General features: G+C 37.6%; 2 protein-coding genes and 1 long non-coding RNA gene across 3 annotated transcripts in view; 2 read left to right on the forward strand and 1 right to left on the reverse strand.

Annotated features, from left to right (window-relative positions):
- LOC148190428 (uncharacterized) overlaps nucleotides 1-9,731 on the forward strand; it is a 17,568-nt gene extending 7,837 nt beyond the window's left edge. The window contains exon 4 of the long non-coding RNA XR_015776806.1: nucleotides 8,855-9,731. This is a non-coding gene — a long non-coding RNA (uncharacterized LOC148190428). The remainder of the gene's footprint in view (nucleotides 1-8,854) is intronic.
- On the reverse strand, nucleotides 317-8,082 carry rnaset2 (ribonuclease T2). The gene is made up of 10 exons (XM_042504520.2): nucleotides 7,924-8,082; nucleotides 6,704-6,781; nucleotides 6,484-6,538; nucleotides 4,972-5,027; nucleotides 4,289-4,346; nucleotides 3,697-3,761; nucleotides 2,553-2,666; nucleotides 2,243-2,288; nucleotides 2,030-2,104; nucleotides 317-1,923 (listed from the first exon to the last, which is right to left on the reverse strand). Exons 2-10 carry the CDS (start codon nucleotides 6,772-6,774, stop codon nucleotides 1,720-1,722), a joined length of 744 nt encoding a protein of 247 aa, XP_042360454.1. The 5' UTR covers nucleotides 6,775-6,781; nucleotides 7,924-8,082; the 3' UTR covers nucleotides 317-1,719.
- A 1,477-nt stretch (nucleotides 9,732-11,208) lies between the features above and the next one.
- Nucleotides 11,209-14,249, forward strand: part of myom2b (myomesin 2b) — a 71,122-nt gene continuing 68,081 nt past the window's right edge. The window contains exon 1 of the mRNA XM_042504297.2: nucleotides 11,209-11,356. The gene's annotated coding sequence lies outside the window, so the exon portion shown is untranslated. The remainder of the gene's footprint in view (nucleotides 11,357-14,249) is intronic.

The raw sequence follows: 14,249 nt of genomic DNA on the forward strand, positions 1-14,249 counted from the left end.
ATTATGGACTGGTGTCTTTGTCCCGGGAGGATTAGGGCTCTGTAAGGAGATCACGACATTAATATTCATACACACTGAGTGGATGTGCACTGATAGAAATACAGACATAGTACTATTACTGTACTGTATTTCAATGCATGCAAAGAATGACGAAGATGTGTACCATTTTCAGACAGATGGTCTGCCTGTATTTATTCACCTGGGTCTAATTAAAGGTTAAATTCACTTCCAATTACGTAAATTAAGAATGCAAATAGATGCACTTAATCTAATCAATATTGAATGTTACATAACTCAGTGATGACCAGAAGGCAGATTGACTTTTCATGTGATGTTTTATTAACATAAAAAATAATTGACAGTACAAATGTTAATTTCTGTAATTTCCTACCTGAATTTATAGATCTACGTACCAAAACAGCTACAGCCACACAGCACCAATATAAACAGGTCATTGTACAGATCAGTTGGCGATTAAATAGTGTTTATCAAAACATCCGCTACATCCTTGAGAAACTAATATTTGATCTCTACAGGCCTAGAGCACGTATGTAAAAAAATGGTGCAATGTGCACGAATGGGACATCTTGTCATGCATTGTGTTAAGTGTAGGGTGTGAGGTTTCCATTGCAAAGTACTTAGGTTTTTGGACTTGTATCTACCAAAAGTGAACAACACCGAAGCATTTTTTTTATACACTATGTACTACATTTACTTTCTATGCTCACAAATGTGACTAGCAGTCCTCTTTCAGCAGCATAGAAAAAGGCTGAACCAGGCAGACAGTGCAACATTAGGTAATGGCTTATGTACTTGGCAAACATCATACTGAAGCTAATGATAGCTACTGCTAGTTTAAAAAGCCTGAAAGATGTTGATGTAGTTGTAAACAGCAGTATTCCTTTAGAAATAATGGCCCTTGCCCCCAAGAGCCCTTAAACATACGCATATTACCTAATATTATTTACATAGTGATTTAACAATAAAGATTTACTATTTGATGTACTAGATGAATTTAATTGTAATTATGTGTGAAAAGCATGTATTTAAAACCTGAAAATCCAGTTACCCCTGGAAAAAATGCAGTTACATTAACTAGAAGACAAAAATAAGAACGCGTGAGGTATAACATATGTCCAGCAGTTACAAGATATGCACTTGGATTTGACATCTACATACACTTGTGTAATAATAAGCAAATCTGACACAAGGCTCCACTCATTTGGAAAAAAGAGACAGCACATTAACTACTCGTCTGCCCGCCTGACCTGAACTCACCATGATGCTTCCTGTTGATCCCTGGAAAACAACATGCTGTGCACTACATTGGATTCATCTGCTAGTAGGGGTCAGGAAGGGACATAATTCCATTAAAGCACTACGTAGTAGTCGAGTGCGTGTCCTGGTTTTTGGAGGATATTAGAAAAAAGGGGGGGAAAAAAGTAACAATGCACTTAAATTTGTTTTCTTTTTTTCAGGTTTGAGTATGAGGCTATTTTTCACATACATTATCATCAAAAGTATGATATTCATTGTGAAGCCTGAGAAAAATAGTGTGTGTGTGTGTGTGTGTGTGTGTGTGTGTGTGTGTGTGTGTGTGTGTGTCCTAAATTAAAATACAGTTGATTATTGGTAACTAAAGAATATGTGTGCTTGTGTGCATTTGTGTGTTTATGAGTAGGGCTGTAGTGTGCTGTTGCATTTCAGTTCATGTGTATTTTAGTGTCGGTTTTGTTGAAGAGGTGGGTAGTAAACTGGCATGTCATGGTCACACACACTGAACCCAGATGCCTTGTCAACAGCAGTTCGATTGTCCCAGTCTCTAGATATTGCCTCCTTGATAAAATGTTTCTCACAGTCCAGGAGGGTGAAGTCAGGGTTGAAACAGATCTCAATCTGCCCCAAAGTCTGGAAATCGTCATTCTGTCAAACACAAAAATACACAATTTGACTATCCAAAAGACTGTCAACTGCAGTAGAAACATACATATTATGATTTAATTTTCTGAATGTTATTCGGTGCTCATACCTTTGACGGATGGACACATTGGATCTTAGGTGTGATGCCGTAGAAGTTCTCTATGACACTTTCAATTTCTGAAAGCTGCACAAAGACACATTAGGGGCAAAGAGGAGAGCAAAAGTGAGATGCAAAAGTTGTTGTTTTTATACTTTGTGGCACTGTCACGCCCAACATAATGCTGATATTTTAGATTTGATTTTAAAATATAGATAGACCTACTGTGTAGTATTTTTCTGACGGGATGATGTCAAATTTCTTCAGGATGCTACAAGAAGAGAAACAGATTTCTGTTTGAGGCTTTGAGGTGTTAGTGCTTTCATTTAGAGTGACTTAAAATAAGTACACAACAGTAGTCCATTTCTGTGAAGCACACTGAGGAAAGCAAACATGCACAGTGAACAGTAAGACATTTCTAAGAAGTAGAAAATCATAGTGTTCATGAGGAAAGAGGTTTGTGTGTGTGTGTGTGTGTGTGTGTGTGTGTGTGTGTGTGTGTGTGTGTGTGTGTGTGTGTGTGTGCACGCTGTACCTGTCCAAATCTACTTTATGGTATAGGTCCAGTGCCTTGCTGAAGTATTTATGTAGACTGTTCAGAGAAGCTGCTTTGGCTGCACACGTACCATGTTTGTGCCACTCATACTTCCTGTTGAAACAAATATGTAACTTTTGTTACTATAATGTGCAAATTTACTCAAGATGACATCCTCAAATCTCAAATGTCTTTTGTTTTATCCACAACCCACAGATATTTGGTTTGCTGTGATAGAAGTAAATAAACCAGGAAATAATTTAGAACTTTTTTCTCCCAATAAACCTACTCAAACCGTTTACTTTGTTATCAAAAAAGTTGGCTATTATTCATGAGTAGGCCACTAATCAATTAATCTTTTCAGCTTTAGTTAGCATGCATCAGTTTAGAGGGCTAACTTGGCCTGTTTATTGTATAAGGTGAACGTCACTGTCACCCTTAATGTCTTGTTGAACCCCGCTCAAACTCTTATCCTAAAAAACGGAATGACTAGGCGAGTATTTGTATTAAGCAGCCCAATCTGTTTCAACATACATAATCTTTTACTCCGATACAACCCTGATTTGTAACCCTAAAGTAAATTGATAAAGTCATTACACTACAACTTGGAATAATCTCTTTACAGTAAAACTTGGAATACGCTATGAAATACTGTGCAGCATTGTGTCAAGAAGACAAAAAACGGCTGTATTTTGGTCTCAGAAAAACCTAAAAGTAAATGTTTGTTGCCATTCAGAGGCAATGTGAAGTACATAAAATCCATTCAGATCAGCCGGCTCACTTTTTTTTTTTTGTAATAAATTTCGTTGGTCTGAAAGTAAGGTAATACGATCACACTGCGTCATACAAATTGTAAGTGTAAAAGGCATGGTATAGTGGAGAAAAACCCACTATTTCAATCAGCATATTATACTGTGATACAATAGTTACTATCATTGTCATGCATATCCAAATCCACTTGAAGATGCATTGAAAAACAAGTGACCAATGCAGCAGCGGTTGGGAGATACATTTAAGATAAAGATAATACTGATGTTGTATAGTATATTACTACAGTACTTAAAACTAGAACATGCCCAATTAACAAAGTTTCACATAGATTTACAGGCAGGGAAAAAGCAGAAAGAATTGACTGATTGAATACCAGAATCCAAGAGATGAGGGGTTAAGCAAGTCAGGCCAACTCCTCTTCATGTCTGGAAGCAGGTCCTGAAATCACACACCCCCAAAACAAATTTGCTTTATTTATCCGCATGCCACTTAGAGAAAAACAAGGGAAAATCATTTGTCAAATTAAGTAATGTCAATTCTTTCAGTCTCTTTTGGTTTTATGTGGGCGCAGTTATTTGAAAATATGATAAAAAAAAATGCAATATAGCCAAGTACAATACCCAAATTGCAGGAGCTGCATTTTTTTTTTGTTTTTTTTTAGAGAAGACCAGATTCAAAAATGACCATTCCCACTAAAATAGCAACTAATACTGCAATCCCAAATATCTGTCAAACTCATCGCTAGTTGAGTTAAGTTGAGACTAGTTGTTGTGTGCTTAAGATAAGAGGAGTGTTTCATCTGGCTACAGTGAAAAGTATTCTGTTGTTTCTTCTTTGTCCTGCCAATTGTCGTTGGTTTAAACCATTGCCTGTTTATGTTCCTCCTCGATAATTTAAAATGACTACAGATCTAAAGAAAGAAAATAAATTAGTTTTAAACAAACTCATCCTGAACAGTGTTGTACCTCTATTTGAGAAGAGTTGAAATGCCACGATGAATTACAGTCAATCCCTTTATCTGGCCTGGACAATAGAAACATTCACAACATTAGGTATCTCATGTGCCTTGTGTTGCTCACTCTCTCAGAGAGAGAGACAGAGACAGAGAGAGCACAAAAAGAGGTAGTAAAAACAGTTATTACAGCAAAGCAACAATAAATGTTTCAAAGAACTGATTTGCCATGTTTAGCATTTCCTTCCCCAAGTATTGCGCAACTAGTTCTGAGCTGGATTTTATTATGAAATTGTATTACAGGTTTTGGCAGTATCACAGTACTACGGTATATCAGGGTATTTAGAAATGATTTTCCTATGATTTTCAATACCATCAATAATACACTCTTCTTTTAATTAAGCTGTTAGAGAGATGCTGGATTGAGATGATGCAGAGTACAGCACACAGCCCTGAAGCTGGTTGTTATTTATTGATTTATTTTTAAGGAAGATACCACCAGATATCTCAAAACAGACAAAATGACATGAAAAAATAGCTTCTGCCCAAGCTTACTGTATATAATAGCAAATATTTTCAGGAAGTACATTTACTTTTGATATTTTTTCAAAGTGGTGATACAAGTAGTTGTGAAGTAATATCTGCCACAATAGAAGATGACATTGTTATCTGACAAAAAGAAAGACACACACGTACCAGAGTCCATGTAGTGTCCAGTAGCTGATGTTGGGATGACATGCTGGGTGTTCCATCTGAAATGTATACAAATAAGTATTATTACTCCTTTTGGACACATGAACCTTACACTGAATTCTGTTTTTAGTATGAATGCTCATTAATACTCAGCTAATGATTTCTCATGAAACTGAATTACAAAAATCTGTTACAGTCTCTATGACGGTACATATATTAAAAAGGCTGAAATGAGCACAAAGCTAATTTTGAAATGTCGCTACTAGCACAACAACTAATGATTATTTCGTTTTCTTGTCAGCACCACTAGCACAGGTTTACTTTTAACTTTTTTTGTAATGGATAAAATACCCAAGTGATTAATGAATTGAACAGTCATTTGAGAAATATAATACATCTTGTATGTAGTTTTTATATTACTAACCACCTAAAATTAAACAAAAAGATCCTCCTTTTCCTACTGGAGAATGTCACACTGTTGAATGGGAAGGGGAACTGCACCAACTCTGTGAGTTTGCTGTCAAGGCTCTACAAGTATCTCTCAAATTTCTCCAGTGTATCCCTTCTGCAACCAGGCCAGTCATATGACACAAAACCACATGTCAACCAAAGGTTTAAACCATCTGAGCAATTCTGAAGCAACAAAAGCATAAAAAGCAAGAAATGTTTGGTCAAAAACACAAAATAAGGGATGTGTGTCTTGTATCTTAAAGGGGTCTTGCCTAATCAAACCAGAGTGTTGACACACAGCCGGTCTCATGACTCAGACATTGACATCACATGACTTTTAAGGATTAAACGTTGACTCAGTAATACAGTATACAGGAAACAACCTGGGTCTATATAAATAAGTGGGGAAATTATTAATCACTTTATCATTATTGTTAAATAAGTATTATCCATTAATACTAACCTCAATTTTTTAAAACGTTATATTCATCTTTGCTGGTGCGGAAGTTAACCTATCCAGACACAGACGTAATAGTTTGGCTGGGCCAACAGATAAATTTATTGCTGGATTAAGAATATGGCATATGAAGACACACTAAAGTTTGTAAACAGTGAGGCTCTTGAGAGGACTTACAGCTGAAAACAGACTCATCAATCACAGGCTGCTGATAGTGTAGATGCTTATCATGATAAACAGAAAACCTTGTCTCTCGCAGACAACTTGACATCTAATATTGATTCAGTTGAACAATTAACTGTTGATTCAGGGACTTAATTGAGTAACAGCCTCTTTACATTCTACAAATGAACAAATAACAGAAGAATGTGTAAATCTGGATCTGGTCCAATAAATCAGTCTTTTTCACAAGAGATATTTTTACCTTTCTTAGTAGGAAAAGTGCAGTTGGTACTAATAACATTAGGGCTGACTCGGTGCTTCTCCAGCGACTAAATGGCGATCATCAATATTATTAATTATGCTGGTGGCTTTGTGAATCAGCCCTATTGCATCTTTAAAAAAAAGTCCAAATAAACATAATTAAATAAAGGCAGGAAGAAACTCACACTACAGAAGGTGCTTGGCCAGTGGTGGGTCAGGATCAGTTTGGTCCACATGTGTCTGAAATTCACGTTCATTATTGATAAATGAAAGAACACAACGTTATGTACTGAGAGTGACATGTACTGTAAATTCAATAGACATACAAATGGAGAGGCAGAAAAAACCGGGGTTCATCATATTCATTGATATGTACAGTACTTTGTATTATGTTGCTGCACTTACGGAGGTGAAATCACTAAGGCAGATGACAGGGCTGCTGCCAGGCAGAGCAGAAGAGGGGAGCAGAGTCTCATGTTTGATCTGAAACAACATAATAGATTTTTCAGTTAACAGCTGCTTTTATGCAGAACTCAGTACTGAACATCAGATCAACCTCAGGTTCCTGCAAAACCCACATCACAACAATATTAATACAACATCCAAAGTGTGGAATTGGTTAAAATAATTGTTATTTGTATCGCATTAAATCTTAACAAAAGCTAGCTCAGGACTCTTTTCATAGAAGGGCAGGTATAGGCCACACTGTTGATAAAACTCAAACAAGCAAAAACAAACAAACAAAAAAAAATATTTGTAATGGTGGAGAATTCAAACATTATCATCAAAGTGCAGCTTTATAATACATTGTGATACATTTAAAAAGCAAACTCGTGTTACACAAACTGTAGATGTTGGACTGGTTAACTCAGCAATAAGAATAGGCTCCTGTGCACAGTGACTGACAAGAAAAACTGGTTGTGGCTTCAACTCGGGAAGTGAGTGGTACTTAAACCTTAAACCTCGCGTGACAATATAATTAGGCAATCGACAAAAAACCTTTAACCCAGCAACCTCTCCCTCAAATACAAAAAAATGACACAAAATTCGCCTGGGCCAGATTAGCAAACAGTGTGCAGTAATACATCAAATATGGAGGCGACCGTTGGTTGAATTATCACAGGATAGATATCTCTGAAATTGTGCCAAAATGTGCTCAAGTCCCCACTCTGATGGTGAAATTGTCTCGTCTGTGGTCATAAAACACTACACGAGCTCTAAGAAGCGTGCCATGCACACAAAGTGTGCAAAATTGCCAAAACAGCAGTCTCAGTGCCGCATCCGCGAGAAAAAAAAGTGTCCAGCAATAACATGTTAACACACTCGTAACGACACAACTTTAGTTGTAGAGAGAGTTGTTGTAGAGATAACGACCACCTTTGACGTCAGTGATCAAAAACAAGAAATCATAACTTTTTCGTGGTTAACATAATCTAACGTCACGTTAATCTAAAGATATGCTTCGCGCCTGCATTTGTGAAACGTCAGCTAAAAACTATATCGGCAGCTGGATGTTAAAAATAAACTTTAGCCTGCTAAATTACCGACTCTTCAGTCAGATCAAAGCGAACAGCGGTAAGTAACACCGGTTGTTTAAACAGATATCGTGTTTAAATCAGCCTCACCTTGTGCCGGATATGTTGCAACAAAGATCTGTGGTGGTTACTCGTACACGGTGCAGCTTATCATTTAGAAATCCTCACTATGTTGGTGCATTAAACAGGACATGTACAACGGAACAGTCTGTTGTTTATGCTCTGCAGCCACTGCACTACCTGTCTGTCTGCTCAGCCAATCAGCAGCGCCGTAGACGTCATGCGTCATCACGTGGTCGGATGGGTGGCTTGATTTATTTTCCGGAGCGCACCGGCAGCTCCGTGTCTCATAGACTTGTGATGATGTTGTGAAACTAGATTTAAGGATGTTACACTGTACAATCGTCCCTTTAAAAACAGCTTGCACTACAGTTTACAAAAAACAAACGATTTTGTTTTTTCTTTTAGGACAGTTTTTGTCACATTTGTTATGTCACATCAACGTTTATATTATTCATATTATTATTATTAGTATTATTATTGTAACGTTTATTGAGCTATGTTGAAGACTAATTATTAAACACCACACAGAAATTCATAGGCATTCATGTTTCTTTGCATCTAACCCAAAGTTGACAGATAAACACAATTTTAATGATTTTACAGAGAATATGTATTAGATGAACAATGTGTGAACAGCTTTCGTGCCTAGGCATAGGCATGTGTGAAATTTGGAAGTGTGTCAACAGAGAGTGGCAGTTTAACAGTGCATCCACCACAAATGATTTAATTAATCTTTTGTCTTATATCTGATTATATATTAACAGGGTGATCAACAACCAAACAACACAAAATAAATTATTCATTGTTTTGACTTAAATTGTATCTTTTAAATTATTTAAAATATATTTTTTACATTGAGTCGTGATGAGAGGGGACATGAACAGTTGGAGTATGTGCACAACATACTGGGGGATTTACTGCACATCTCTAATCTTTCTCTGCATTATTGTCCTTACAGCTGCTGCAGTTTTTGGCAAGCTGCATCCTCTGTGCCCCTAAGCTCAACACAAATCATGTGACCGAAACAGAGGATACCACTCTGCAGTTAATGGGAAGGGAATGCCTCACATACAGCTCAGTGCAAATCTTAGATCGAAATATATAATAATAATACTATTTATTTTTTCCCCCCAGGAATAGGTGTGTTCTAAATAGAGAAACAGTCAATGAAGTGTATTGCATGCCCAAGTTATGCTCCTTCAATTGGAAATAAATACCAAGGCAAACATTTTCCTTTGTAAAGTGCTCTGCACTAACGATTCATTATTTAAAGTTAATCGGACAGGCCTGACTTATTAAATGTATGAAGTGCCCAGGGGTTATTTTAAATAATGACTCATTATAATCCAATGTTTAAAATTAAGCCTGTCAGGAGACTGAAATGAGAGAATAATTAATCTTGCCATGTCTCCAGGGATTGCAGTGTTAAATGGTGTTGCCTGGAAAAATCTGAATTTCTTAATATCCTTTTTGGAAGAAGCAGAGATTCATCATACAAGAAAACTTACTTTTTTCATTTTTTCAAGGCTTTTTCTTTATTGTTCAACTTGCTGAAAATTGACCACCTTTCATTACCCTGGAGCCCTGGCTTACCAGTGTCTCACCGTCACCTGACAACATAACATCTTAAAATTATCACTGGGCTTTGGTTACAGAGTGTATTACCACATGACCAACAGAGGGCTCCTTTTGACTACAGACGTCAGTCCAGTTTTAACCAGACATACGAAGGCACGCGTGCACACTCACACACGCACAAAAGCAAGCACAAGGACAAAATGAGTAAACAAAGATTACTATTGTGAACAGAGGTACAGTGCATCTTGCATGGACTGAAGTCTATGGACATTTTGGCTGTGTAAGACATTCAAGATTTATTAAGACATAATAAATCATAAATGAACAAGTCATATGTCTCATGTGTCTGTATGGTTTTCAATGCAGAGTCCTGTTGCCCTGTCACAGAGTTTAACCTCTCAACAAAATGCTCTTAATTTAGTTTCTGTTTATAATTTTATGATAAATCATACTGTGTTTTACATATCTGACATTATTTGGAATTTAATCTCTTTCTTAAAAATTGTTAAAGTTTGGGGTTTTTTTTGGGGGGGTGGTATTGTGATGGGGTGGGACCTTGTACTTAGTGTTGTCATGATACTGGAATGTCTAACTTCGATACTCTACCTTAAAAAATATTTATTTACCGCCATTTTTTATACCATGGGCAACGTTTTTCTTTGATGACATAGATTTTTTTATTAAACCATCAATTTAACAGACTATAACATGACAATGGCAACTTTGCCTTTCTTGGTTTGCAGCAGCAAGCAGCAGAGTGACTGTAGAAAACATTAACAATAAGAGAGTAAAAAAGTGCAGCTGGCACAGGTGTATCAATACTGATGAAAATTAATATTGAAACAATTTCAACTATTTAGACTCTTTATATTGATAAATTGATATTTTTGACAACACTGCTTGTAAGTCCAAAAACCTAGACTGTCCGGGTTTGTGTCTCTTATTGTGTCTTTTATTCACACTCTTCTCTCTGTCTCACTCGCAAATCACCTGCTTTTTCCAAAAGCCCCCACCCTGCTGTTCTCCCATTCTTTCCAAATTTTTCCCAGGTCTAACTCCATGTTGTCCCACCTTATGATTTCGCCTCAGATGTGAAATGTGTTTCACAGCTCCTCCACTGTGTCAGGAATAGTCTAGCTGTAACTGTAGCTAGTTTTATAAATAGGCCCTGGCCAAAGTTCAGCCTGCGACACAGTGTCTGAAGACGTTTGAGTGCAGATGGAGAAAAACCTTAGAGAGGGGCTGAAATACTATTCAAAGTACAGCTTTAATTAGCCAATTATATTTCTGAAACAGCCATAAACTGTAGATATACTGTATGTTGCAACATTGAATTTTAAATTGACTTTAAGAATTTGAAGGTACATCTTCTACAAGCTCTGGATCACAGTTTAAAGCATGTTTTATCATTCAAAAACGATGCCATTATGGTATGGCAGGAATTAAAGCAACCACCCTTGTTGCCATAATGCTGCCTCTTCTGTAGAGCTTAAAATGCTGCTTGAAAATGTTTAACACCAGCCCCTCCATAACAGCTTCTCTGCATTGTCTACATCAACTGATATACTTGAATAACTGTTTATTTAGCATCAGTTCTTGAGCTAACATCCCAGAAACCAACAATTGGGCTAACATTCTCTTCCACGCAAAACTGTAACAGGCAAACTTTATTAATCAAATAGTTGACTGGTTCTAGTGGCCCTGAGTCTTGAAGGATACTGGTTATATATAGGCAGCTCTCTCTCCTTTTAAGGCCTCAGGGAGCGGCAGGTGGGGGTCGTTGGAGACGGGTGGTGGTTTTGTTGGCCTGGTACTTGGTTTAGGCTGACTCCCTGTGGATTCAGGCTGACAACCGAAGTCGCTGCAAAGGAAATCTCAAGGGGTAAGAAAAACTACAATTTCTTCTCTTTTTGTTTTTTATCACCAGTGTATCCTCAGCTTTTTAATTTACTTTTCAAATTTAAGTGTAGCAGGTGGGATCAGAGGGGTAGAGGAACAGAGAGCGGATTAGGGCAAGACCAAGAGGTGTTGCATGGCCCCTGACCAGAGCTGATCCTACCTCAAGTGATGAATGATATAATATATGAGCTTTGAAGGATGTGGTGAAATTCAGTTTGTCTAAATGAGTTAACCGCTGTTTTGAGGATAATGGCCATTATTGTCTTGTTTGAGCCGGAACAGATTGACAGCATGTCTAAGTGGTTATCATAGACTGTTAATTGGTTAAAATGGACTCCAACTGGACAGTCAATTTTGGTAGGGACATTTGAGGCTGTGGCTGCATTGGACAAACTGTTGATGGTGCGTACTAGGACTTATGTTATTTTTATATGATCTATACATTTTAAATTAAGGATCTTCAAATACAAATTGTCCTTAATTATTTTGTTTTGTATCACCACTAGTTAGCACACGGCATGTGTTTCTATACAAATAGCACCAGTTTATGCAAGCTGCAGAATTTCAGAGGTTTTATGGTTATGAATTTTAGAGGTTTACTGTTACAGACAGAGAGGCTCGGGTGTCATTTGGCAGGCATTGGTGCTGCTACAGTATTGGCTGTACTGACAGGCAGAGAACAGCCCCTGGGGTGTAGGACTAATGGGACTAGAATATGACCTGCCTGCAGTGACCGAGGGCAGTTGAGTCTAATGCTGATTTTCTTTTGAGGCAAAGTGTCTCCCAAAGTCTGTTGCTTTGATTTCTGATTTTGTGAGTTTGTGATTTCTAACTTGACATCTGCTTTGGAGAATGCTACATGAATAAACTTTACGGGCTGATCTTTGAGTGGGGTGAAGAGTGTGAAACCTCAGAACATTTTCTGTGACAAATCAACATAGGGTTTTTTTCTACTGCACAACCACAACCAAATCCAACTGTTTCTATTAACTTTACGAGTCAGAGGTTAGAGGTCACGGGTTAGGGCATTTTGATGTCATCTATGTGATTGACTTGCTGCTTGATTGACAGTTTTGGGACATTAGAGGTGAGTTGAACATCCTGGGGGTGAGCGTTTGAGTGATGTGGAAACAGGAATGTCTTTGCCAGCGGAGCATGTCTCAGTAGCTTTCAGGGTGAGGTTGGCTTGGGAGATCCGCTTCACGTTTCATCTGACCTTATTTTCGGTCTCTGAGGACTCAGGTGATGTAAGGCAATTATGTTCTCAGCCCCCCTTGAATGCATGATGTAAGACAAAGTTATGCTCTTGCTTTGGAGTGTGTACTGTAAAAGATGTTTATGTTAGTCACACAGCAACTTAACTGTCAGTGATACATGTGTGGTAGTGTTTCCCTTTCTTTCTTGTGATGTGAATAATATGAATGTGAATGATGAACGAATCTTTATTTTGAACATTTAAAAATAAACAGCGAAACAAAACAGACAAAAGCAAACAAGCCTTATGACCAAGTGCAATAAAAGTTATTATGATAATTGTTTTTTTGTAGACCTTTCACTAAATAACTATGGGGGTATATAGGGGTATTATTGGGATTGTTGTCCTTTTTCCTCAGTATCTACCAACTACCAACAACATTGGACACACTGCAATTTGTTTTCTACAGTAACTTTACACAGAGCCCACACTCTAGGGCCGCTACAAAATCCCTTCTTTAAACTGCCTTTTCCATTTGCACAGACAACAATGGCATCAAGCTGCCCTAGTGTATGGTTTTAGATGGTATGCTGGCATTGCGGCAGCAAAAAAGGCATGCCGGGCGTGACTTAACACAACAGCCCCTGCCTCTAGTAGGACATAAAACATACGTATTGGCAGCTCTTTATAAACAATAACAATGACATGTAATGCTAATAACAATCATTTACTGTTTCTGTTTTATGGCTACTCATCCCGCCCTCTGCTTCGAGGGTAAGAGGCCCTTGGACCTCGTTGTTTCCCCAATTTGCAGACATTTTTGGCTGCTATTCTTCTTTGCATTGGCTTAATTTTAATAATAATAATGATAATAATAACTTTATTTATATAGCACCTTTAAAAACACAGGTTTACAACAGGCTTTGACAGAAAGCAAAAAAAGAATGACAGACCCAAATACAGAGGAATCCCACAACAATTGTAAAATCTCTCTCTAGCATGGCGACATTATTCTGTAGTCATGAGATTTTGCCATGAGCATTTGCATTATGATGATTAGGCAAAAAGCTAGAGAAAAATAACAGTATTCAGTTTTATATTCACCACTGTATATAAAACTGTAATAAATATCAACTGCCCATGCCGATTTTGGAGTTGTTGATTTGATGGATAGTTTTCGGTGCAGCTGCACTGTCAGTTGCTGTTACATTACTGGTCCAACAATAGTTTATACCCATGCCTTTTGTTTATATTTACATGTGTGTCTGTGTTAGTGTCTTTAAATCAGTATATGTCACCTTGTCATTCCTGAGGCTGACAGTAAAACACACTGCACACACACTGCGTTTGTGTGTGACATTGTTTCCAACTCAGCGTGTCCAAATTCCAGGAGGGCTTTTCTTTTTGCCGTGGCCAAAGCAGTAAACACAAATATAATGTCCACAAGGCCTACGACGATATTGTTGCAAAGCACCAAGTCATTAATAGAGGGAAAGACGGGGTTTTGTTTCCTAATTTCCAAGCTGTACTTCCTCACATTTACTTTCATGACAGCATCTTATTTCTGAAGTCACTTTTTCAGTCCTTTGGGTTGGTTGCCCTTGTGTTTGTGTCTGTTTGTGCCAACGTGTAGCTGGTGTGACTTGTAAGTAAGGATGTACTCTACTTTGTTACCATGTCA

The sequence above is a fragment of the Plectropomus leopardus genome, chromosome 1 (genome assembly GCF_026936395.1).
Source record: "Plectropomus leopardus strain MGB_pleo_1.0 chromosome 1, ASM2693639v1, whole genome shotgun sequence".
NCBI lineage: Eukaryota > Metazoa > Chordata > Actinopteri > Perciformes > Serranidae > Plectropomus > Plectropomus leopardus.